At 54.0% G+C, this 22,079-nt stretch overlaps 1 protein-coding gene across 4 annotated transcripts in view; it reads left to right on the forward strand.

Annotated features, from left to right (window-relative positions):
• OTOF (otoferlin) overlaps positions 1-22,079 on the forward strand; it is a gene marked incomplete at both ends in the record, with an annotated part of 108,879 nt that overhangs the window by 42,638 nt on the left and 44,162 nt on the right. The window contains 6 exons of one of the 4 annotated variants that reach the window (XM_082306316.1): positions 2,949-3,035; positions 12,033-12,068; positions 14,070-14,105; positions 15,079-15,099; positions 16,010-16,057; positions 18,268-18,297. The exons of 1 other annotated variant lie outside the window; for it this stretch is intronic. In XM_082306316.1, coding sequence (XP_082162442.1) covers positions 2,949-3,035; positions 12,033-12,068; positions 14,070-14,105; positions 15,079-15,099; positions 16,010-16,057; positions 18,268-18,297 — 258 coding nt within the window. The remainder of the gene's footprint in view (positions 1-2,948; positions 3,036-12,032; positions 12,069-14,069; positions 14,106-15,078; positions 15,100-16,009; positions 16,058-18,267; positions 18,298-22,079) is intronic. 2 more of the 4 variants (XM_082306317.1, XM_082306318.1) reach the window with 2 other exon arrangements.

Consider the following 22,079-nt stretch of genomic DNA (forward strand, 5'->3'; position numbering starts at 1 on the left):
AGCTGTGCGGGGTCTTGCATCTTGATGGAGCTCGCGACGCCCCCAGCACTGAGCTGCCTTCAGGGCAGGAGGAGGAGGTGTGCCGGGGGGCGAGCGCGGCTGCAGCCAGGGGCAGGGGCAGGAGGGCACGTCGGCCACAAAACCACACCGGTGTGGATGCTTGTGGGGTGGAAGGTGACGGTGACAGTGCCTCTGACGCGTGTCCACGTGCTGGGGGGCATCACGAGTGTGCACACGCCATGGCGAAGCAGCTGGCACAGCAGGGGCTGGAGGAGAAAGCAGGGATGCTGGGGCACGGGTGGAGGGAATGAATGAGCCCTGGCACCTCCCTTGCAGCATTAACCCTCAAACAGACAAGCACTTAGTTTCTCAAAGACGTTGTCAAAGCTCCCTCCACGGCGGTCTGTGGGGACCTCAGTTCCTCACCAGGCCTAAATGAAATCCCATACCGAAGGCAGTGCCTGGGGGGGTGAGCCCTGTTTGGATTATCCGAGGATCACTTCACCCTGTGATGGCAGGTGGGGACACCTCCAGTTCTTCTAAGGGATGCTGTTACCAGCTTTCTATTCATTCAAGGGTCCTTAGCATCACCCTTGTGTCTTCCTAAGCTCATGACACTGGGTGAAAACAAGCCCAGGGACGGTATCCTTCCATTTCTTGACACAAAGGTGCTGTAAGCAGTTGCAAACCCAGCCTGGTGACTGGGATGGGTGGAGAGGGCTCAGGACTGGGGACGCTGCAGTTGGCTGTCCGTTGGGATGAAGTGCAAGCTGGGACCAGTTCTGCCATGAGCTGTGGCTTATGGATGCTCAGGGCTCAGTCCTTGCCGGGAGGAACAGCCCCTTTACCACCTCATATGCGGCCACAAGGCTGAGGCACGGATGGACACTGAGGCCCCAGTGATGCTGGGCCAGATCCAGCCCACCCCATCACGGGTGCTTTGAACCTTGTACTCAAATCCTCACCCAGCTTGTCAGGCAACAGGAGAGTTTTGCAAGAGTGAAACCACTTGTGTATAGATATATTGGGTTCACGGGCTGCTAAGCCAGATTTTCAGCCAGCTTTACGCAGTTTATGTAGTTGTGTTGTCCATGGTAGTGGCTGTATCTGTCGATCTCCACGCCAGCAGCTCTTGAACCCATTGGCCTCTTTCAGTTGGAAGAGTGGAGACATCAAAGTCCTGAACTTGCTAAAAGTCTCGTGGGAAGAGATAAACTGGTAGAGGAGAGGTGGGAGAGGCAGAGAGTGCAGGCAGCCCAGGCAGAGCTGGCCCCTCAGGTCACCCACCGCCCTCCTGGGGCCAGCACAGTCCTTGTCCGAGGCCTGCAGCCCCAAAGGTGGACAGCCCTTGTGTTTCCAAATCCACGTGGGAGGTGGGAATCCAAATATACCCCTAGGAATCGGCTGCTTCTTTAATAGCATTCACATCTCGGCGCTGCTGCAGCCGTACATCCCCCCCACGCTGGGTTTACGCAGTTGTGTGCTTCGGTAGCGTTTGCCTTCTGTCTGGGGTTAGCACTTTATTGTGGCCATATAAAGGCAAAATTTCTTTTTCCCCACAGTGAGAGACTGAGGGAAGATATCTTCAGTCGCTCGTATTACTCCTAGGCAGTTAATTAACTGTGTGAATTGAGCTGAAACCTGTGAATTTTCAAGCAAATTGGAAGTGCAGATTCGTTCCCCAGCTCAGCGGACCGTGATGTTGCTGACCGGGGAAGATGCTGAAGGATTTAAACGGGGGATGGCAGGGCAGCGGTACCAGGGGCAGCCCGGCTTGCAGAGCGGGTTTCAGTCTGTCTGTCAGCCCCGTATGTTGGGAAATCAGCCTCCTGCCTGCTCCACGCGGATTTTGGAGATGCAGGCAGCGTGATGCGACCGTGACTTTACTCTCACCGGAGATGTAATTCACGCCGCGTGGCTGATGCATCGCCTGCAGCAAGCGGGGGGATGAATTGAGGCTCGGGATTAGGTCTCCAGGGACCGTAAAGTAAGTCTAAGCTGACCAGCTCAGCTGGAGGCTGAGGACAGCCCCATTTAGCCTGGCAGATCCCACCAGGGGCAGTTTTTAAGGGGCGGTGTGCGGGTTGCTGAGCCCAAGTGCACAGAGGTGCGTCGCGGCTGAGCTATGCCGGCTGCATGCAGACAGTGCCGAGCAGGACTTTTTGAGGTTGGTTTGTACGTAGTTGGTGAAAAATCCTTCCTGTTGGAGAGCTGCAGTAAATGCAACCGTTCATAAACAGGCAGCAGGGCCATGTGGAGGTTAAATACCGCTGCGGCACCTGCAAATGGTACCGTGGCACCGATCCGTGCCCTGCGTTTCCCCCACAGGTCAGCGCCTCTTAGCAGGTGGGAGAGTGGTTCTTGGTGGTCGCAGTTTGGTGAAAGTCCCTTGATATTTGGCTTCCATTTCTCCTTCAGATCCATGATGCTTTTGAAAAAAAAAATCCTTTTGTACGTAGGGCTTATGCTGAGCGAGGGCGAGTGCTGCAGGTGGCCCGGCAGCCCCGGCGCTGCCAAGGGCACTGCTGTAGCCCCTTCCCGGTGCTTCGCAGCCCTGGCTCGCAGGAGCAGGCTGTGCAACCCTGCACTGTACCCGATCCCATAGGCGAACTGGTTTAAAGGAGAGGGAGGAGCATCCAGACACACCAAAAAAGCAAGGCATGCTAGTCCCACTGTCCCAAGCTTAAGTTTGCACGTGGACAATTGCACTAAAACTGGTTTCACCTGCTGCTTTTGTCTCAAGGAGCTTCCCCGTGTCCTCTGCTTTGGAGACTTGTCCCACAGCAGGTCGTTTTGAGAGCAGGGGGCTGCCAGGCTTGGCTGGGTCTTGCTGCCCTGCGCTCACCTCTGCCGACCCCAAGGGCTGTGGTCATTAATGTCCCCATCGCTACCGTTACGAATACCAAGGAGGGAAAGGGCTGATGTTTTCCGTGTCGCCACCCTCGCAGGATGGAAGAGGACGAGATGTATTACCACAGCGAAGATGAACTTTTGGGAGAGGGGGACACCCTGAGCCAGGGATCCCTCAACACGAGGTAGGGAGCCAGTCAGCAGCCACTCGTGCTGGTGGCAGTGAGGTTTGCGGTGCTGTGTTGCTCCTGCCTTGTCCCTATGGATGTCCCACAGCCTGGATTCCCATTTCTTGGCTGCAGGAGAGCTGGGGGGGGAGAAATGACAGAGCAGCTGGAAAAGCATCCTTGGAAAGGATGCTTGGGAGCAGTGCTGGGATCCAGGATGGAGAAATGGCCTTGGGGTGAGGCTGCCACTGGGGTACCACCTCGCCTTTGAGGTCCCCTGTCTTCTCCAGGTCCCACCACACACCAGGCACAGCTGTCCCCAGAACCAGAGCTCAGCCATGCCCAGTGCGTGGGGCAGAGCTCCTTGTGATGTGCATGAAGATCTGACTTCTGTTTGCAGTGGCTTGTCTTGCAGTGCGGTGCTGTGCGTTGTTCCCCACCCGGTGCCAGGAAGAGTTTGGGGAGGAGCTGCAAAAATGAGAAATTCAGGTAAAACCCACGGACCAAGCCTCTGAGAGCAGCTCAGCCAAAGGAAGGAGCATTTTGAGGGGACTCCTCAATTCCTGTGGTTCCAGTGATGGCAGAGAGCACACGAGGGTGGTTCTTCCTACACACGGCTCTTCTGGGGAGCTCATTTCTCGTAGCAGCTCCCCATGCAGCCTGTCGCTGAGTGCCTCAAGCTTCGCTAGCACAAAGATATTGGCTCTCCATCATGGGAATTTATGGCCACATCTGTACTGGTAAACACCTCTGTCAAGTCTCGTTAATTAGACAGTGCCAGGCCAAGCACCTGAAGTGCCCATAACATTAATAAATTATCAGGACAGTCTCTGAGGAGGTTTTGGCTACCTAGCATTGACCCAAAGGATCCCCAGGCAGGGTCAGGAGGTACAACAGCCATGGGCCAGTCCCCAAGGGCAGATTAGGGATTGCCCATCCAAACCCTTTCTTTGGATGGGAAGCATTAGCGTGGGTGCAATGCGTGCCAGGCAGTTTGGCTTCAAAGGCAGGGAGCGTGCCCTTGCACTTTTAATTTCGTAGCGTAGAGGTACGTGGCTGTAGCACGTGCCCAGTGAGCAGGACACTGCAGGAGCATGTCTGTTCCTGCACGTGCCCCAGGCTGGGCATGCATCTGGGATGTCTGGGTGCCTGGAGATGGAGGGGCAGTCAGGGTGCCCTGACAAGGCTGCTGGATGCCTGGGAGTCCCCCAAAAGCTCAAATGCCACTCGAGCCAAGCCCAGATGTGGGAGCCGTCAATGGGGCGTTGCTGTGCAATGCCTTCAGCCTCCCGTGGGTACCACTGCTCGGCGTGGGGACTGAGATGGGCGGCCCTGCTGTGCCACACCAGCCTTTGGACCTGGGCAAACCAGGGAAGCCAAGTTCAAAGCCAAGTCCAGCTCCTGCCTTGCCTTCAAGGGTTGGGTCGGGTTTGGGATGAGCTGCTTATCATTTTGGCAGAGGACAGCCAGAAATCAAATTTCTGCAAGGCGGCGGCGAGATACGTCGTAGGGATAAGGGGAGAGAAGCCCCAGGTCTGACTGGGAGGGAGTTTGGCTCCCATCCCTGGAGGTGCTTAAGTACGAGCTGGATGCACATCTGAGGAAGGGTTTGTGGCGAGCTGATCCCCCTTGGGGAAGAAGTTGGACTTGAAATCTTCTTGGCAGCCCCTTTGCCTGTAATTCTGTGTGTCTTCACACTCTGTTTCCATCCTCTGTGTCCCCCTGGGGGGGCTTTGAATCTGAATGAAGCCAGCGGGAAGATCTCCCTGGATTTCCACAGGCTTTCTGTCAGTGCCGTCTCCATCACAAAGCTTTTTACCTCCTCCTTACCCTGGCTCATTAGGGACATTATTTTGTTTTTCAGCTGATTCCCTTTCCTGAGGGGATGCAGAAGGGGGGAAACAAACAGACCTTGAAATGGGAAAAGCAGCAGTAACAACAAGGAATATATAAATAGCGCTGGGCTTGCCAAGCACTTCTCAGCCATTCGCTTGCAGCCTAATAGAGGTGCCAGCGATGCTGGCGAAACACGTTTTGGAAACCTGTGCCGGCAGTGGGGATTATATCAGAGTTATTTGCAGGCAGGCTCAGTCCCTGTGCTGTCAGGCGAAGACACACACCTTGCAGGGAAAGACCGTATTTGCTCTTGTAACTCCTCCGTGCCCAGAGCAACGACTTCAGTTCATAGAAGACGTTTGCGCAAGGTGAATTCTCTTGTTTTCTGGGCAAAATCTTGGGTGAGGGGATGAGACAGGGGAGGCACGAGTTTGTACGGGGTAAATAAATGGTCCAAATGGAAGCGCAGGTGAGGGCTGGGCTCTGAGACAGTAAAAGGCAGAAAAAACTGTAACTGCAGTCACGATTCACTGTTTCAGTCAAAGAGGTGCCCAAATCCCTCAGCCCTGCTGGGCAGGGGTTGAGAAATGATCCCCGGAGCGTCATTGCGGCTGGATGCTGCGGAGCCGGGGGGTCAAGCCAGGTCCCTCCGCTGCCAGCATCCCTCACCGCTCCCTGCTGCCAACACCTCCGTTTGCCTGGCCAAGCCAGGTCAGGGCACAGATCCACCTAGCAAAAAAGTCAAGCAGTAAATAAATAACCACTCTGAGCTTTTATTTATTTGTTTTTCAAAACCGGATCACTTGGGTTCCCAGTGGGACCACACACTGACCGCCAAGCTGGCTCCAAACCTTGCACCACCTTTCCTGTGGACCCATAGACTGAAACGGGCTGAACTTCTGCCTGGACTCAGACTTTGCAGTTTTGCACAGAAGCTCAGACCTGCCTGCAGGAAGAGGTGGAGGTCTGGCCAGGTTACCGGCCAGGGTCACCTCCCTCCGGTGGCTTAGAGGTGGGGAGGTCCTCATGTCGGGGGGCTGCCCAAGGAGGTAACCAGCGCTCTAGGGAAGGCTGATGGGGATGTTTGGGAGGTTACGGTGCTGAGCCGTTATGCAGCAGTGAGCAAGGGATGCCAGATTTGCCTTCTCTTTGCCCGTCTGTGCTTTATCTGCCTGAGCAAAGCAAGACCTGAACGCCCTGCCCCAGCGCGTGCTGCGCAGGGGCCACCCTGCCCTCAGCGGTAGGAACAAATCCCTAAGGGATGGCCATTTGCTCCCCATAAAGGCCCAGCAGGATTCCTGGCAAGGAATTGCAGATGAAAAGCTCTTTTTGCTATTTTTTCCTCCGTGACAAGGAAAAGTACCCAAGGGCCTGGAGCACCTCCCCGGCTCCCCGCTAATGATTCAGGCAGAGACAAATAGCACGCCGAGAAATAAGGCTGCAGTCAATAGACCTGCAGGAAGCAATTTGTTGGAGGCTGCTGCCTCGCTGGAAATATTCTTCTTAAAACACAGCCCGCAGCCATGCTTCCTTATGGCTCGACCCTCGCCTGCTGACGGATCCCTTGGGAGCCTGGGCTCATCCTCTAGTTGCACGCACGGTGCTTTCATGCAGTGACAGCATCGTTATTGGCATTTAACCTTGCCAAGACGGTGAACCAGTTGGTATCAGCATAGTCCAACCCCACCTCTGGTTTTTTTTCCACCCTCTGGAACAGCTTTTAGTTTTTGCCATCCAAATATGCAATGTCTTTTCTAAGCTGCCTTCCCAGGCTCCCTCCACGTTAAATGGAGAGCAGTGGGGCATCCCCACAGGCTGCTCATCTCCCCCCAGCGCCAAGCTCGAGGCAGGTAGAGGATCCCCCATCCCCTCTGCCTCTGCTTCTCCAGCGAACGTGGGGGATCCCAGACGAGGGGCTGACTCTCCACCCCTAAAGTTTAAATGGCTGAGGGTTAGTGACACCATTCCCATCTCAGAAGTGCCTGCAGACAGTCCAAGCTGGCAAATTAAGGCATTGCAAGAACTGCTTTTATTATTCCACTGACTGGAACTGTGAGCCCACGTAGCTATTAAAGACAGACCATTACTCCCTTATTTCTATTACACTTGAATGTTAGGTCTGTTACCAAAATTAGCAAGACTCTTCACTAGCCGAGTCCCGCAGGGTGCTTATGGAGATCTCTTTGCCACCTTTCTTCACGCAGGGCTCCAGAGAGAGCTCCTGTGCTCCTGACACCCCATGGACCAAAGGAGTGGGGGGGGAACGGAGGGGTCCCTGTGGGCCATCGTGGCTGGAGCACCCTCCCCAGGCACAGCATGGCCAGCTCCATTTTTTTCTGATAACTCTAGTTATTTTGACAGCTCTAGTTATTTTGGCAGCCAGGAGCAAGGACTCCTGCTGCTCTGCCTTTGCCCTCCAGCGGAGGAGGTGGGCTGATGGGCTCACCCAGACCTCATGGCTCTCTACAGCTTCCTGAGGAGGGGACGTGGAGAGGGAGCTGCTGAGCTCTTCTCCCTGGGATCCAGGGACAGGATGTGTGGGAATGGTTCAAAGCTGTGCCGGGGGAGGTTTAGATGGGACATGAGGAAGCATTTCTTTACCGAGAGGGTGGTCAAACCCTGGAAGAGGCTTCCTGCAGAGGTGGTCGATGCCCCAAGCCTGCCAGTGCTTAAGAAGCATTTGGACGATGCCCTTAATAACATGCTCTAACTTTTGGTCAGCCCTGGAGCGGTCAGGCAGTGGGACTAGGTGATCCTGGGAGGTCCCTTCCAGCTGAAATTTCATTTTTCTTTTCTTTTCTTTTCTTTTCTTTTCTTTTCTTTTCTTTTCTTTTCTTTTCTTTTCTTTTCTTTTCTTTTCTTTTCTTTTCTTTTCTTTTCTTTTCTTTTCTTTTCTTTTCTTTTCTTTTCTTTTCTTTTCTTTTCCTTTTCTTTTCTTTTTTTTCTTTTTTCTTTTCTTTTCTTTTCTTTTCTTTTCTTTTTTCTCTTTTTTTCTCTTTTTCTTTTCTCTTTTCTTTTCTTTTCTTTTCTTTTCTTTTTTCTCTTTTTTTCTCTTTTTTTTCTTTTGTTTTCTTTTCTTTTCTTTTCTTTTCTTTTCTTTTCTTTTCTTTTCTTTTCTTTTCTTTTCTTTTCTTTTCTTTTCTTTTCTTTTCTTTTCTTTTCTTTTCTTTTCTTTTCTCTTTTCTTTTTTCTCTTTTCTTTTCTTCTCTTCTCTTCTCTTCTCTTCTCTTCTCTTCTCTTCTCTTCTCTTTTCTTTTCTCCTTTCCTTTCCTTTCCTTTCCTTTCCTTTCCTTTCCTTTCCTTTCCTTTCCTTTCCTTTCCTTTCCTTTCCTTTCCTTTCCTTTCCTTTCCTTTCCTTTCCTTTCCTTTCCTTTCCTTTCCTTTCCTTTCCTTTCCTTTCCTTTCCTTTCCTTTCCTTTCCTTTCCTTTCCTTTCCTTTCCTTTCCTTTCCTTTCCTTTTTTTCTTTTTCTTTTCTTTTCTATTCTACTCTACTCTCTATTCTATTCTACTCTCTATTCTACTCTACTCTACTCTACTCTACTCTACTCTACTCTACTCTATTCTATTCTGCCTTTGGCCTGCCTGGGGCCAGAGGCTCTCTCTGCATAGCAGGGCAGGAGACGAGAGCTGGACCTTGATCATCTGCTCCAAGATGCCCAGGCAGGCCCACCCCCTGGGCGGTCTGGATGGGTCCTCACTGGGAGGGGAGAGGTTCCCGCCGGCAGGCTGGGGCTCCTGCTTGTGGGAGTCATGGATTAGTGAGTATGTGAAGAAGAAGTTAGAGAGAGGGAGATTGCAGCAGTTGAGCTGTCTAAATGAGGCAGTTTTTCAGGTATAATGGGGCTGGATGCGTCCATGCAAGCTTGCAGCAGGAAGGGGAAGATGCAGGAATGCTGGCACGCTCTGTCCCATCCCTGGGAGGGGGAAGGCTGAGCCCCCACCCCAACCTGCCCTGAGATCAATCCCCAGACAGATTACAGCAGCTCTGAAGGTGTTAATGGCATTTTACCATTGACTGCGTTCTCACTGAGCTCCCCTGGTGCCGGGAGGATTTTGCACGGGAGGACACAACGCCCCAAGAAACGTCGGAAGCATTGCTGAGCCTGGCTCGGGCTGTAGCAAACCTGTGCTGGAGTTTGCCATGGATCAAACAAGGGAAAAAAAAGAAAGAAAAGACATTTCACATTCAGGCTTTTGAAAAGAATCAAAGGGCACTTTGATGTGAACCAGCCTTTTGAGTCAAAGAAAAGGACTCATTTTGTTTAAAATTTTTTTGTTCATATGAACAAAAATGTCCTATCTCCTTTGGAAAGTCCTTCCATTTCCATCGGTTACGGCTCCCAGACCCAAGACAAAATTGCACCAAAAGAATAAAAAGAAAGTTTTGGTGTTGCCAAATCTGCATTTCAAAACCAGGCATCAGTGTGGCTGGGGAGGGCTCCCACTAGACCCTCTCCTGGCCATCCTCATCCTCATCCCCCCGGCCCCTTCCCTGCGGCTGTGCCGAGAGCATCGCAGACCCGAGCGTGCCCCGGGGTGTCCTTCCTCCAGCCCAAGGCTGGACGTCTTGCACAGGAGATGGACAGTTTGCAACAGGGCAGCTGGACCTGGGTGCAGACAGCTGGATCTGGGCTCAGGAGAGGCAGAGGAGCAGGGAGGGAAAGGACAAGGGAAGGGGGATGAACAAGGCATGGCCCTTTCTGTCCCCTGAATGTCACAGGAGCAGCCTAAGGGATCATGGGCCAAGCCAGCCTACAGTCCGGGAGACATAGGATTATTGAATCATGGAATGGTTTGGGATGGAAGGGACCTCCAAAGGCCACCCAGTCCCACCCCTGCCATGGGCAGGGACATCTTCACCCAGACCAGGGTGCTCAGAGCCCCGTCCAACCTGGCCTTGAATGTGGCCAGGGATGGGGCATCTCCCACCGCTCTGGGCAACCTGGGCCAGTGCCTCACCACCCTCAGCACAAACAATTTCTCCCTTCTGTCCAGTCTGAATCTCCCCTCTTTCAGTTTAAAACCATTCCCCCGTGTCCTGTCGCTGCAGGCCCTGCTAAAAAGTCTGTCCCCAGACGCGGGGACCTGGTTGAACTTCCAGCTTTGCAAATGACCTTTCCTATGATCTCAGGCATCTTCCTGTCTTGCTCTGACTTTCTTTCACCTCGCTCCCAACTTTGACACCCAGTGCTCTCCTTTTCCTCCTGGTCAGTACCCTGGGACCCAGACATAGACATCCCTGAGATGGTTCAGCCCAGAGATCATGCAGTTTTGGCAGGTCTGCTAGCAGAGGTCCGGGGGCAGCCCTGCCACCTTCCCATGGAGCAGAGCAGTGTTCCAGCCTGCAAATCTTTGTCAAGGCTTTTGGGGATTGTGCTCTAGGGCTTCACCTCATGCTGCCAGTACCAGGGGAACCAGATCCATCTGCATCAGCAAAGGGTCTGCATGCTGCATTTGATCCAGCTCCTGCAGAGCCGCATGGATGTCTCTGCACCAGGTTCCCACCTCGCAGGTGACCGAGCTTTGCTGCTACCAGGCAGCCCCTGGACAAGGGAGACCTGATAGAATCATAAAATCATAGAATCGTTAAGGTTGGAAAAGACCCTTAAGATCATCGAGTCCAACCGTTAACCCAGCACTGCCAAGTCCACCACTAAACCATGTCCCTAAGCGCCATCCTACCAAAGCTGAAACCCAGCAGAAAGTCTCTGCTGAGCAGTTCTGACTGCTCATATTTTCCCCCCGGGCTGCCTCTGTGTTTTGCACATGGGTTTTGGGTGGCCGGGCAAGCTGGCAGCCGGTTGGAGACAAGAGAAGGAGAAGGCGGCTGGTACAAGTGAGGAGGAGGAGAGCCATTGGCGCCCCAGCTGAAAAAGCCCCCAGCAAGATGGTCTCACACATCAAAGTGTGCTAAAGCGACATGGTTTGGGGAGAAACAGCCTTAACTGCAGCCACACCACGCTGGGCTCTGGCTCCTACCCCTCAGGAGCAATCTGGGCTCTGCGAACACGGCTCAGCACGCAGGAGCGGCTGAGAAAGCAGGCTGTGTGCTGGGAACACAAGGACTTGGGACAAAAAGACTTATTTTTTCCTTTTATTTTTAATTTCATATACCTGTTAGGGCATCCTCCTTGGCCAGTGCTGGATCCCAGATGATCCCTTGCTCTGACACAAGGCATCCTCATCTTCTCCCCCTCCTTTGCAGGGTGTCTCTATGTGTGTTTTACCCTCACACGTCTGCAGTCCCGCAGACGCAGGCATCCTTGCTTGATGCTAAGCGTTGGACTGCTGTCATTGATGTAACCAGGACCCTCATGCTTCGCTTGAAGCAGCCGCCTGAGAGCAATCCCGCAGCTTTGCAAGCACAGACCAGGACGTGCAGGAGGTCTACCCCGTTTCCCAGCACCTGCAGGGTCTGCTCTGGGGCGGGGCGGCAGCTCCAGCAGAGCTGGGAGCAGAAATGCCTTGGACCAGTGCTGCTAAAACCATCAGAGCTTCGTTCTCCAGCCCCTTCGACCGGTGCTGAATCCCCCTGAGGGTGCTGGGCAGGTGTTTGCAGGATGGGGCCTGAGTTTGCCAGCTGTGATAATTGTTTGTATTCTGTTGTTTCTGCTGGGGAGGGAGCTGGTGTGCTAAAACCTAGCTGGATGCCCACTGCTCAGACACAGCACTGCAATCAGCCGGGATGGGGTGAGGGCAGGGCTTTCGAAGGGAAAAGCAGCTGATAATTCATCTTACCCCCTTCCAGGCAGCCTGGCAGAGGATACGGCACTGACCCAACATAGCTTTTCTAGCCTAAGCAGCTCTTCTCTTTGAGCAAATTCACCCTAAGCAGAATGGAGGAGGGTAGGAAGGAGGTCGGGGAGGAGGGGACCAGTTCAATTCCACCCTAGCGTGGAGCTTGGCCAGCCAAATAGCCACAGAAAACCAGTCTGGGTCATGCATGGACCCTGCAGGTGCAGCTGGGAGCGGTGTGGGTGGCAGAGGGAGGATCAGCCCAGTGCAGGGTGGCTGTGGCTTTTCAGACATGCATGGAGTGGTTTGCTGTGTTGGTATGTTCTGAAGTTTTTCCTGTACTGGAGCAAATCATCCTGTTTTTTAAAACGCTGGCACAATGGAAGAGCCCTCTATCTTCATATCACAGTGGTTTTTTTCCTCTCTCTCTGTAAATGCCCTAGCCTTGGAGACGATGCAGAAGAAGAGCAGCACACTAGGTAAATACCCACACCAGCCCTGCCCAGACGCTGGCCCTGAAATCCTGCCTCTGCAGTGCTGAGACACGTTCAAAGTCTTGCTCTCCAGAGAGCGCTTCCTTAAATCCAGGCTTAAATGTCAAAACTTGGAGGCCCAGACCTGTCGAGTCTAGATTCATGTGTTTCACAAACACGGGCTAGGAGCTCACCCAACGCAGCATCCATACGATGAAGCAAGCCAGGGCACAGGGGTAGCACCTTCCCGGCTGTTAGGTCGTTAGCATGGTCCCTGCCATGGCTTTGGCTCAGTATATGTCCGGGATGGTTTATGATAGCACAGGGACTGTGATAGGATAGACCAGGGACCACCCCCAACAGGCAGCCTGGACGCAGTTTGTGGAGAGAAGGGACGTTACCTGTACAGCCACAAGCCGTGTCATGGCCAAAGAATGAGCCTTGGTCCGTTTTTTCACCAATATAGATGTATCCTTAGATTCCTTTTGTGGCCAGTAGAGATGGGTGCTTCCAGAGGTGGTTCAGGAAGAGCGAGGACCCCACTGGACTGCTGAAATTTGGGTGGGATAGGGCTGTACGTGTCATGGCTCCTGACCACCTTGAAACTGAGATCCCAGGAAGCATCACCTGATAGCTGTTGATCTTGAAATATTCATGGGCAGGACAGAGCTCTGCAGCCGCCAGCAATCTGGCCGTGGTGAATGATTGACCGTGTCTTTTCTTGTGCATGCCCAGTGGATCCAAGACATGTCTGACTGGGTTCAACCCCCTGCCTGCCGCTAATTATCCCTGCGGGTCACTTGCTCCAAAGCTGGGGTCATTGCCAAGCCCTGGAGTTGAACTTGGTGATGAAAATACCCATGACAGGAGGCTGAGAGAGGCAAGACTCCCTGCTTCTGCCAGGCCTGGGCGCTTCGCCGGTCAGCCTGTGCTGGTCAACGGTGCAAATGTGTTCACTTGGCACGACTGCTGCTCACGGTGGCTTTCCAAAGCCGCTGTGGCTATAGAGAAGTAGAAATTAGATAGCGCTGTGAGGGGCATCCCAGCACCATCCTGCATGGCCCTAGGAAGCTCAGTAAGGCTCTAGCTATGATCCCAGTCTTCCTAGGTTGCCCCTATAGGCAAAGGAAAGAGGAATCTCCCAAGGAATGGTTACCCACGTAGGATCTGACTTAGCCTTCGGACGTGTGTGTCGCCATCCTTGGCTGTTGTGGAAGACCAGTGTGGACAGTTCATAACCTCCATGTCCAAGCAGATAAGGAGGGCCCGAAATTGCTAACTCAAGTGTGGCATTTAGACACACATCTTAGGGATGTCACACACGGGCCCAATGCCTCCATCAGCATAACCAGGCAAGTCCAGGGTCCTTTTTGTCCTGAGCAAAGTGAAATGATCTTCCAAAGACTATCAGCCCCTGTCAAGTTTCCCCCATCCTTTTTGCAACCCTTCCAATGTACCATTATATTGCTAGGAAAAAAATGCATCCTGAGGACCCTGAAAAGCAGGAAAAGGGCTAGGAAAAGGTGTTCAAAGCAATGGACCGGGTGCTGCTGTAAGTCCCAAGGCAGAGCTTCCAGCAAATATCCTGAGATATTTCCTGGCAGCTGTTAGCACCCGCGATCCAGATGGACCCCAAACTGCTCCAGCCTAGGAGATTTTCCAGATGTAGCAGGAGCAATGGAGGATGCCGGCTGCCGGGGTGGTGACGGCTCTTGTGCTCTGTGCCAGAAGTGCGGATCCTGTCACCAGCTGGGTTTTTCCTGGGGACAGTGCGAGCGGAGCAGCCTAGGCTTGGTGCACACAGCCAAAGTTACCACCCATCCATCAGCCGTCCTGGAGCACCCTGTGGCAGGGGACGGTGGCTTGGACACACCACCACCCCTCCTTGGAAGGGATGTCCCTGCACTCACCAGGTCCATGTTTCCCTTGCTGCTGGTGGGCTGCTTCAAGAAGCCTGACACTGGTATTATTTTTTTTTTCTCTCTTTCTCTTCGGTGCCTCACTCAGGATTAAGTTTAACGATGGATACAAGTCAGTAGCAAGGTACCAAAATGTCATGAGTGATGGGATCTTGGCTTTTTGCGCGGGGGTTGCTCTCATCCCAGCCCATCCCAGTCACCCCACATCCCACAAGTCTGTGACCGTCCAGGCATAAATACGCCCAGGGTTTGGGATACAGGCCAATCTGGTTTAAGCTTCACATCTTCCTTAATTCAAATTAATTCCCAAATCTTAAGCCAGGAGAGCAGGGTATGTGGTCCAGGCCTGGGTGAAGCCAACAGTGCATGCACCAGCGTCACAGCACCGCGTCTCTGCGAGTGCGGGACATGTGAGTGCTTGAAGCTGGAGCTGAAGCCTGCAAGGGAGGAAGAGGTGTACAGGAGCACACGAGCCCTGTGCTCCAGCAGCTTTCTGTGGGACCCAGCCGCACCTGCAAGCCTCCTCCATGCCACATTGCAAAGGAGAGGCAGGTCCTGTGGTCCCTCTACAGCCAAATCCCACATAATATGATGATGATCACCCCATCTGCAGAGCTCGTGGACTCCCAAAAGCACCGTGAATAGGAATACACCTATATAAGCAAATTTGTCTGGCATGGGTGAGTCCAGGACAATGATCCCAGCCCCAGCCCATCCTTGTAAGTCTATTCTGCATTGCTGCTGCTCAATATTTGGGAGGAGGTGGAGAGGATGCAGAAGAAACCTGCAGAAGAGTGCTGGCCTGCCACTGGCAAGCAGGACCTGGGTGGTGGCAAAGAGCTGTGGGACAATGTCTCCTTAGCACCTTGCCACGCAGTGCCGGCCGAGGCCAGAGCGGGACCTTGCCCTCTGGTGTGCACTGCACTGGATGAACCTTCTCAGCATCAGCCCAGGAGGATCCTCCCGGGAGGTGGTGGCCACCATTAGCCCCTTCCCCTGTCCTGGCCGGCTCCCATGGGCCGTGGGGGGGTATAGCTGTTTGGGTGGGTTTGTTTCTTCCTCATGTTCATTCTCCTGGCTGTGTCTCTTCCAAACAGTGAAGACCCTGAAGATCCCAGGTACTGGGCATGGTATCCCTGCTTCACTCGGGCCCTTTGGGCATGCTGTGTGCGTGCATGTGGCGTGCGTGTTGGCGTACCAATCCCTGCATGGCGTTTGGACCAGGGAAAGGTCCTAACTGCTTCCTGCCCTCTTCTTGGGGGGGGGCAGAGCTTTCTTGTATTCACCCTATCCCCTCCTCCCCAAAGAGCAGGGCTTCTTTGTATTCGGTCTGTTCTCCCCTATGCCCAGCAAGGACACGTTTCCTTCTACTCCTTCCAAAGGAGCTTCAAGGATAATATTTGTCTGTCTGCCTAGCTATCCACCCATCCATCCACCCATCCACCCATCCATCCCAATGCAGTTCTCACCGTCCACCAATCTGGCCATCAATCCATCTCAATACAATCCCGTGCATCCATCCATCTCACTGCATTTCTTTCCATCTACCACTGCAATTCTCCCCACCCATCCATCCATCCATCCATCCATCCATTGCAGTACAGATCTATCTATCTGTCCATTCATCCCAGTGCCATTCCGTCCATCCATCCATCCTGCTGTGATACTATCTGTCTATCCATCTATGCGTAACACCAGCCAGCCCAGTGCCATACTATTTATCCATCTATCCTGAAGCAATGCTCCTGTTCTGTCAGTTGTTCTGTCTCGTTCATGCACTCTCTCTTCTCCCTGCTCATTCCGGCACCACCAGTACTGTCGCTGTCCCTGTACCCAGTTCCCTGGATGCCAGTGGGTTAGGAAGCCCTGCTGCAGCAAGATCTCCCTCTGGCACGCTTGCGAATTGGCTTTGGTTGATTGCTTGGTGCACGTTGGTGACGGGGGCTTTGAGGGGAAAAGGTGGGCAAGGGTCTTTGTCACTGCAGCAGGACGAATCACATCTGAATGAATTGCTCTTTGTGATTGCAGAGCTAAGGCTAAGGGGAAAGAGAAAAGACACCTCATGTTACCATTCAGGTACCCTGACTCCCCTGCCCCTGCTTGTGCCCAGGCTCACGTTCCAGCTCCTGCCTCCAGCCCTTTGCAGTGGTGTTGCTGCATCCCCCTGGAACGGCTGCAGGGCAGGAGCACACCTTCATCCGTGCTAGGGAGAGCGTTTAAGACCAAGTTGCCTGAAGGCATAAAATGAGAATTCTCTGGTGGTGCCACTAATGGGAAATCGGTGCCCTTTTCAGGCACCCAAAGCCCAGACTGTGGCTGGCTGGAGTCAGAGAGGCACCTTTTGCAGTGAGGGTTGGCGTGGAAGGGGCATGGGATAAAGGAGGGGAGGGAGAAAGAGTAATCCGGTGTTAGCTGCTCCGCCAGGCCCTTGAAGAAGAATCTCTGGACCTCTCATGTAGTGCAACCGCCTCGTTCACCCGGGCACTGATGATCTGAGTGCCCAGGGCCAGCAGCACCGTGCATTGCTGCACACGGGAGCCAAGGGAGCAGAGAGATGCAGGAGGAGGGAGGCACTCAGAGCAAGAGGGCAGCCCCAGCTGGGTTCTTCTTCCCTCATCCAGGCCACATTTACACCGGTGAAATGCACAGGGAAAGGACGCAGGCTCAGGCACTGCCCTGTCCCACCCACCCGAGGATGTTGCTCCCCATCCCATGCCCCCCCCAGGACAGTTTGGGTGGGCGCTGGTGGGGAGGGAGAGTTTCCCAGCCCGGCTGTGGCAGGGAAGGATCCTGCAGCAGTGCAGCACTCGGGGAGATGCAGCTCCTGGTCCCTCCAGCGAGGCAAAGGGCTTGGGCGTTCAGACCCAGCCAAACCAGCCACGCTCTGGGTGAGATGGTGAGGAGCCATGGCTTTGCAGGGACCACATCCATGAGCTGCGGGAGAGAGCATGGAGTGATTGAACGCCTCTCCTGGAACGGGGCAGGGGCACTAGGGCAGCTTTTACAACGCAGATGAACCAGCTGAGCTGCTGGCATTGGTGTTTGCTTGCTCCCCTGACAAGCTCAGCTGGCAAGGGAATCATTTCTGCTGATTTGCTCTCAGAGCAAGTGTCGGTGCAGGGAGAGAGCAGGACTGCTTGCTCCAGAAGCAGCTTCTGGATGGGTTTCCTTGGCCATTTTCCAGTCCAGGCTCTAAGCTGATCCCTGCCCATGCTGGGCTGAATGGGAGGACCCTGCTCTTCCCAGGCTCCGGCCCAGCGCTGGGTCCTGCCCCCTGTCTTGTGCTGGAGCTGGTCTTCTGGACTTCACCTCTCCAAAAACCCATCCAGCAACACCTCAAGCAAAAATGGTTTTTGCTGGGTGGTTTTCCAGCAGCTCGGTGCACAGGCAGCCAGAGGTCCATGCTCTGAAGCCACCCTCCTGCCCCATGTCCCCAGCACAGACGTGGCCATGGGGTGAAGTAACAAGCTGTAATTAAAAAACAGCCCTCCTAATTACTTTCTAGAGCTGGTTAATTGGTTTCTCCTCCCCAATTTGCTGATGTATAATGGGGGGAGATTAGCCAGGGCAGCAAGAGTGACAGGGAGGAAAACAGGGAGGCAGGACCCATAACAGAGAAATGTAGGAGCCATGAGAGAAAGAAAACAGGTTTGAAAAGCCAGAAAGCAGAGGCAGAGCAGGAGCCTGCAAAGCGAAACGAGGAGGTGAGGAGCCGGTGTTTCCCGCGTGGTGTCAGGGCAGGAGGACGCAGTGTCGGTCTGGGCAGGGATGAGGACCCCCAGATCCAGCCCATCTCCTCCAGCTGAGCCCTCTCTGGAGGGAGAATAAGGAAGACCACTCACCTCTACCAAAAAGGAGAAGCAGCCTTGTCTCCTGCCCCAGCAGCATCCCCGATCGGTGCGCGTACCCACTCACGTGTGTGCATGCACAGCTGTAGCTGCTTTACTGGCCCGTACACGCATCCAGTGAACGCCCATCACCTCCAGCGCCCAGGGTGGGGAGCTGTGGTTCTCCTAAGCCCCTCCAGCCTAGCAGAGGGTAACACAGAGATGTTACCCACCTGAATTACAGATGTGGGCAGGACAGGGGTATTTGGGGTCGCAGGGCTGAGGAAGGTGGCCCATGACCGCAGCCTGGGGATGGGACGCTTGGAGCACTCGTGAGGAGCAGGGAAGCTGCAAAGGGAAGAGCAGCCTCTTCTGATTTTATGGTCTGATTTGAAGCACTGGAAGTGCACTGAAGCTTGTTTGCCTTTTGTTCCCTTGATGCGTGGCCACCGGCTCCAGCAAAGGCAAAGAGAAGACGAAGGAGCACAAGTAGGTTTGCTCTCCCTGCTCCTTCTCCTCCTTCTTGCTTCCAGCTTTCCTAGCTCATGATGTGGCTGATCCGGTACATGGTGTGTGCTCTCCCTTTCTCTAAAGCTGAGCCTGTCAGCCCTGGAGGAGCTTGGGTCTCTTGGATGTGTGGCCTGAGGCTTCAGAGCCTGCGGGGAATGTTTATTTACAGCAAAAGCCAAATGTAAAAGGCTTGCAGCGGTCCCTGGCAGCACTGGAAGGGAACTGTGAGGTCTTGAGAGAAGCCTGGCTCCCATCAGCTTTGGATGGGTCCTGGCTGGGGGGAGACTTTCCCAGCTTGGGCATGGAGAGCCTGGCCAGGGCGCGGGGCAGGAGGGGGTCTGGGTGCAGGTCATCAGCACAGGGCTGGGCAAATGGGACTTAGCACCAGCTTTACAGCTCCTGTGCCCATGGGTCGGGCTGCCACATCATCCACGGAGACAAGTTTCTTCAGCTCCTGCCTTCCTTTTATCCCCAGCTGCTTGCACTGATACCAGACCAGGCTGTGTCTGAGCTCTCTCCCAACAGCAGCGTCCTCCAGCTCTCCGGCTTAGCAGATCTGCTGAAATTTAAGCTTGCGTCTCTTGCGAGTGCAGGCTAACCTCCTGCTATCCAGGGGATGATCCCTGCAGCCGCCGCAGGGCACTTCCCAATCAGTGCGGTCTCTTCTGGCTCATATTTATTGCACTGCAGTTTAAGGATCAGTTTATGGCAGTATCTTACTGATGGACCCTCCTAATTAATAGCGTAAAGCGAGGAGGCAGAGATGAGGTGGGGAAAGGAGAGAAATGTCTTCAAGCAGTCAGCAAGGAAAGGGCAGATGCAAGAAGAGATGGGAAGAGATCTGCCTGCACCGAGCAGCCCGGTCCTGGCTGGCTACCCTCCGCCGTTCGGCTGCGCAGGGAAGGGGCAGAGGCCGAGTGGGGCTGAGGGTCGGGGTCTTCCCTGGGCTCGAGGGTAGGATGGCCCCGTGGGGCTGGCGGTGGGGTCTGTCCCCCGTACAGGGGGGAGAGCTGGAAGCCTTGTCAGCACAGGGGCGATGGAGGCAGCGCCCACCTGATGGGCATAATTCCTGCCAAGAAACGAGCCATGGAAACCCTGTTCCCTGCTCCCAGCTCCCCAGTAAAAAGCAATGATTAAAATGTCCTTTTTAGCCATGAATAATTAACCGGTAACCTGCAACTGTATCTTTAACTAGAAGCTGGCCAGGAGAGAGACTGCTTCCACCTCCCTGCCCGTGTCTCAAAATCTGTCTGTCCCTCCATGCTCCCCTCCTGCAGAGCCACATGGGCGAAACCCTAAAGGACAAAGCCAAGTGCTTTTGGGAGCAGCAAGCTAAACGGAGGATGTGTGCTTTGCCATGAACTGAAGATAATTCATCTGCTCGATCCCATACTAGACACCAGAAAATCCAAGGGGAGAGTGCTGTGGGAGGCTGGGTGGATACTCTGGTGTCTAATACAGGTTTAAGCTTGCTTGGAGGCTTGTCCCTACTTGTGAACAGAGTCAAGGTGTGCGGTCCTACACCCCCAAACTTGCAGGAACCTGGTCTTGACCCTGCTGCCAAATTGGGTTGCAATGGGCCAGCAGCTTGCACTGTTTTGGAGGGGAGCAGGCAGGAGGGTGGCAGCCTCCCTTCTGGCATCTCAGTTCTTTAGGAAACCAGGCTAAAGCCAGGCTTTGGCAAAGAGGGGGCTCTCGATGCCACCACGCACCCCGTGTCGGCATCTCAGGTTCGCAGGTCCTCATGTAGTATTCATGTGGGGATGGTGTCAGCTCTCCGCCCGCGCTGGCTTCCCATCCGCGCCGTCGGATGCCTGGCAGGGGCAGCGGAGGGGTTGGCGCAACCTTTGCTTAATGCCGCAAAGACCCTGCTGTGCCCGGAGAGGAGCTTGGCCGGGGTCCCCATCCCTGCTCGGTCCTGACCTGCACGTGGGGCACGGCTCTGCCCTCGGCACCGGGATGGCCGCTCCACCCTAGACGTGCCGCTGGCCGCTCTCCTGTCCCAGCTGAGCTCTTCCAGCATCTCCTCCTGGGGGAAGCCAGTCCTGGACAGCTGGCAGGTGAAGGTAGTACCCCCGAGGGGCAGCAAGGGGAAGGAGGGGTTGCATGAGATGTGCCAGTGCTCACCTGGCTTGGAAGAGGTGACAGACAGGGCTTGGGAAGGGGCTAGGGGTGAGGGTGAGCTGCTGGTCATCTGGGACGGCTCCTTCCTCATCCTTCACTTGCTTCTTCCTTTCTCCTCAGCACGTACCAAGTATGCTGCCAAAATCCACCAAAATCCACTTTTTTCTTTTTTCCTTCTTTTCTTTCTTCTTTCTTTTTTTTTTTTTTTTTTTTTTTTAAACTCTTCTCGGTGACCTCCAAACTCTGTTGTTTCCTAGATATTTGCCTCCCTGGGGTTCCAGTCCACTCTGACAATACCAGTAAGGGCAGTGGTGAAGGAAGGAGATGTTGTAACTGGGGCTAAGAGCAGCAGGGAGACGTGGCCGGGATGCAGGCATGGGGACAGCACCTGAAGTTTTATGCCACCAAGGGGCCTTGTGCCCTCTGGACTCTTGCTCTCCAAACCAGCTAGAGCTGAGGATCGTCTCGTGGACGTGCTAGAGGCGGTCAGGCTGTTTCCCATTTCTGGGACCTCCTCTGCAGTAAAACTCTCTTTGGGGACAGACAAGGGGCTCCTGCAGCCGATGGCCCCAGCACATTTACTGAGGCTCAGCCAGCAGCGAGGGGTCATCGCTGCAGGAGGGGAGGGGGGGTGACACCCTCTCTCACGTGCATCCCTCTGGAAGGAGCTGGGTTGGGCTGGTGCTGCTGGGATGGGTCTCAGTGCATGCTCCTTGGACCAGGTGCTTAATCCCAGTCTTGTTCCGCATAGCCTAAAACCAGCTTGATCGTTTTACTGAGAGGGGCATCAGATGCTGTGCTAACTGGGACTCAACGCATCCTCAGTGCCCATGCAAGGACCTTGTTATTCTGGGTCCTGGTAAGAGACCAGCGCTGCCAGTGTCTTCCCTGCAGAGTCCTGCTGGCTCCATCACCAGTTGCTCTTCTGCTTTGTTTTACTTCCCAAGGAACCTCAGAAATGCCTGGGACAGATACAGCGATTTTATCACTAACCATCTAGCGAGCAAATTGCCTGCATGCCAGCTCTGGGGCTGGTGGGACTTTTTTTTTCCTCCGTTTTAAAGGAATTAATTGGAAAGAAGGGAATGCAATGCAGCTGACCCTGGAGGCACAGTGTCTCACCGGGGGCTGTGTGTCTGCCGGGTTTCCCACACTCAGTGCTGGAGAGTGGTCTTGGAGCAGAGTTTCACAGGTTGAGCTGTTACAGCATTTGCTGAAAAAACAAGTTTGCAAATAGCTTAAAAGTGTTACTTTCCCCGTAGCACCTTGAGGCAGATGTTCCCTGGCAGGATTACAGATACAGAAACCGAGCCCTCATCTTTCCTCCTCCTATCCATTGAGAAACTGCCCTTTCATTGAGGATCTCGTGAATTAATCGCGGCTACCAGAGACTGCCTTGAGGCCCAAGCAGAGCTTTAGTCCCGGTTAAACCTCAGCTATAAATAGTTCCTGTATCTCATGCTGGCCTTCTGCCCCAATTGAATTCCCCCCTCCCTTGGTGGACACGTTATCCTCCCATTCTCCGTCATTTGCTTCTCGTTTGCTCTGTCTCTGTCAGCAGCCTGCAAACTTCAAGCTGTTATTTAAGACAACAAATGCATCAGGCTGGCTGCGATGCCAGGACTTCTATGTTTTGC

The sequence above is a fragment of the Platalea leucorodia genome (assembly GCF_965183815.1).
Source record: "Platalea leucorodia genome assembly, chromosome: 3".
Lineage (NCBI taxonomy): Eukaryota > Metazoa > Chordata > Aves > Pelecaniformes > Threskiornithidae > Platalea > Platalea leucorodia.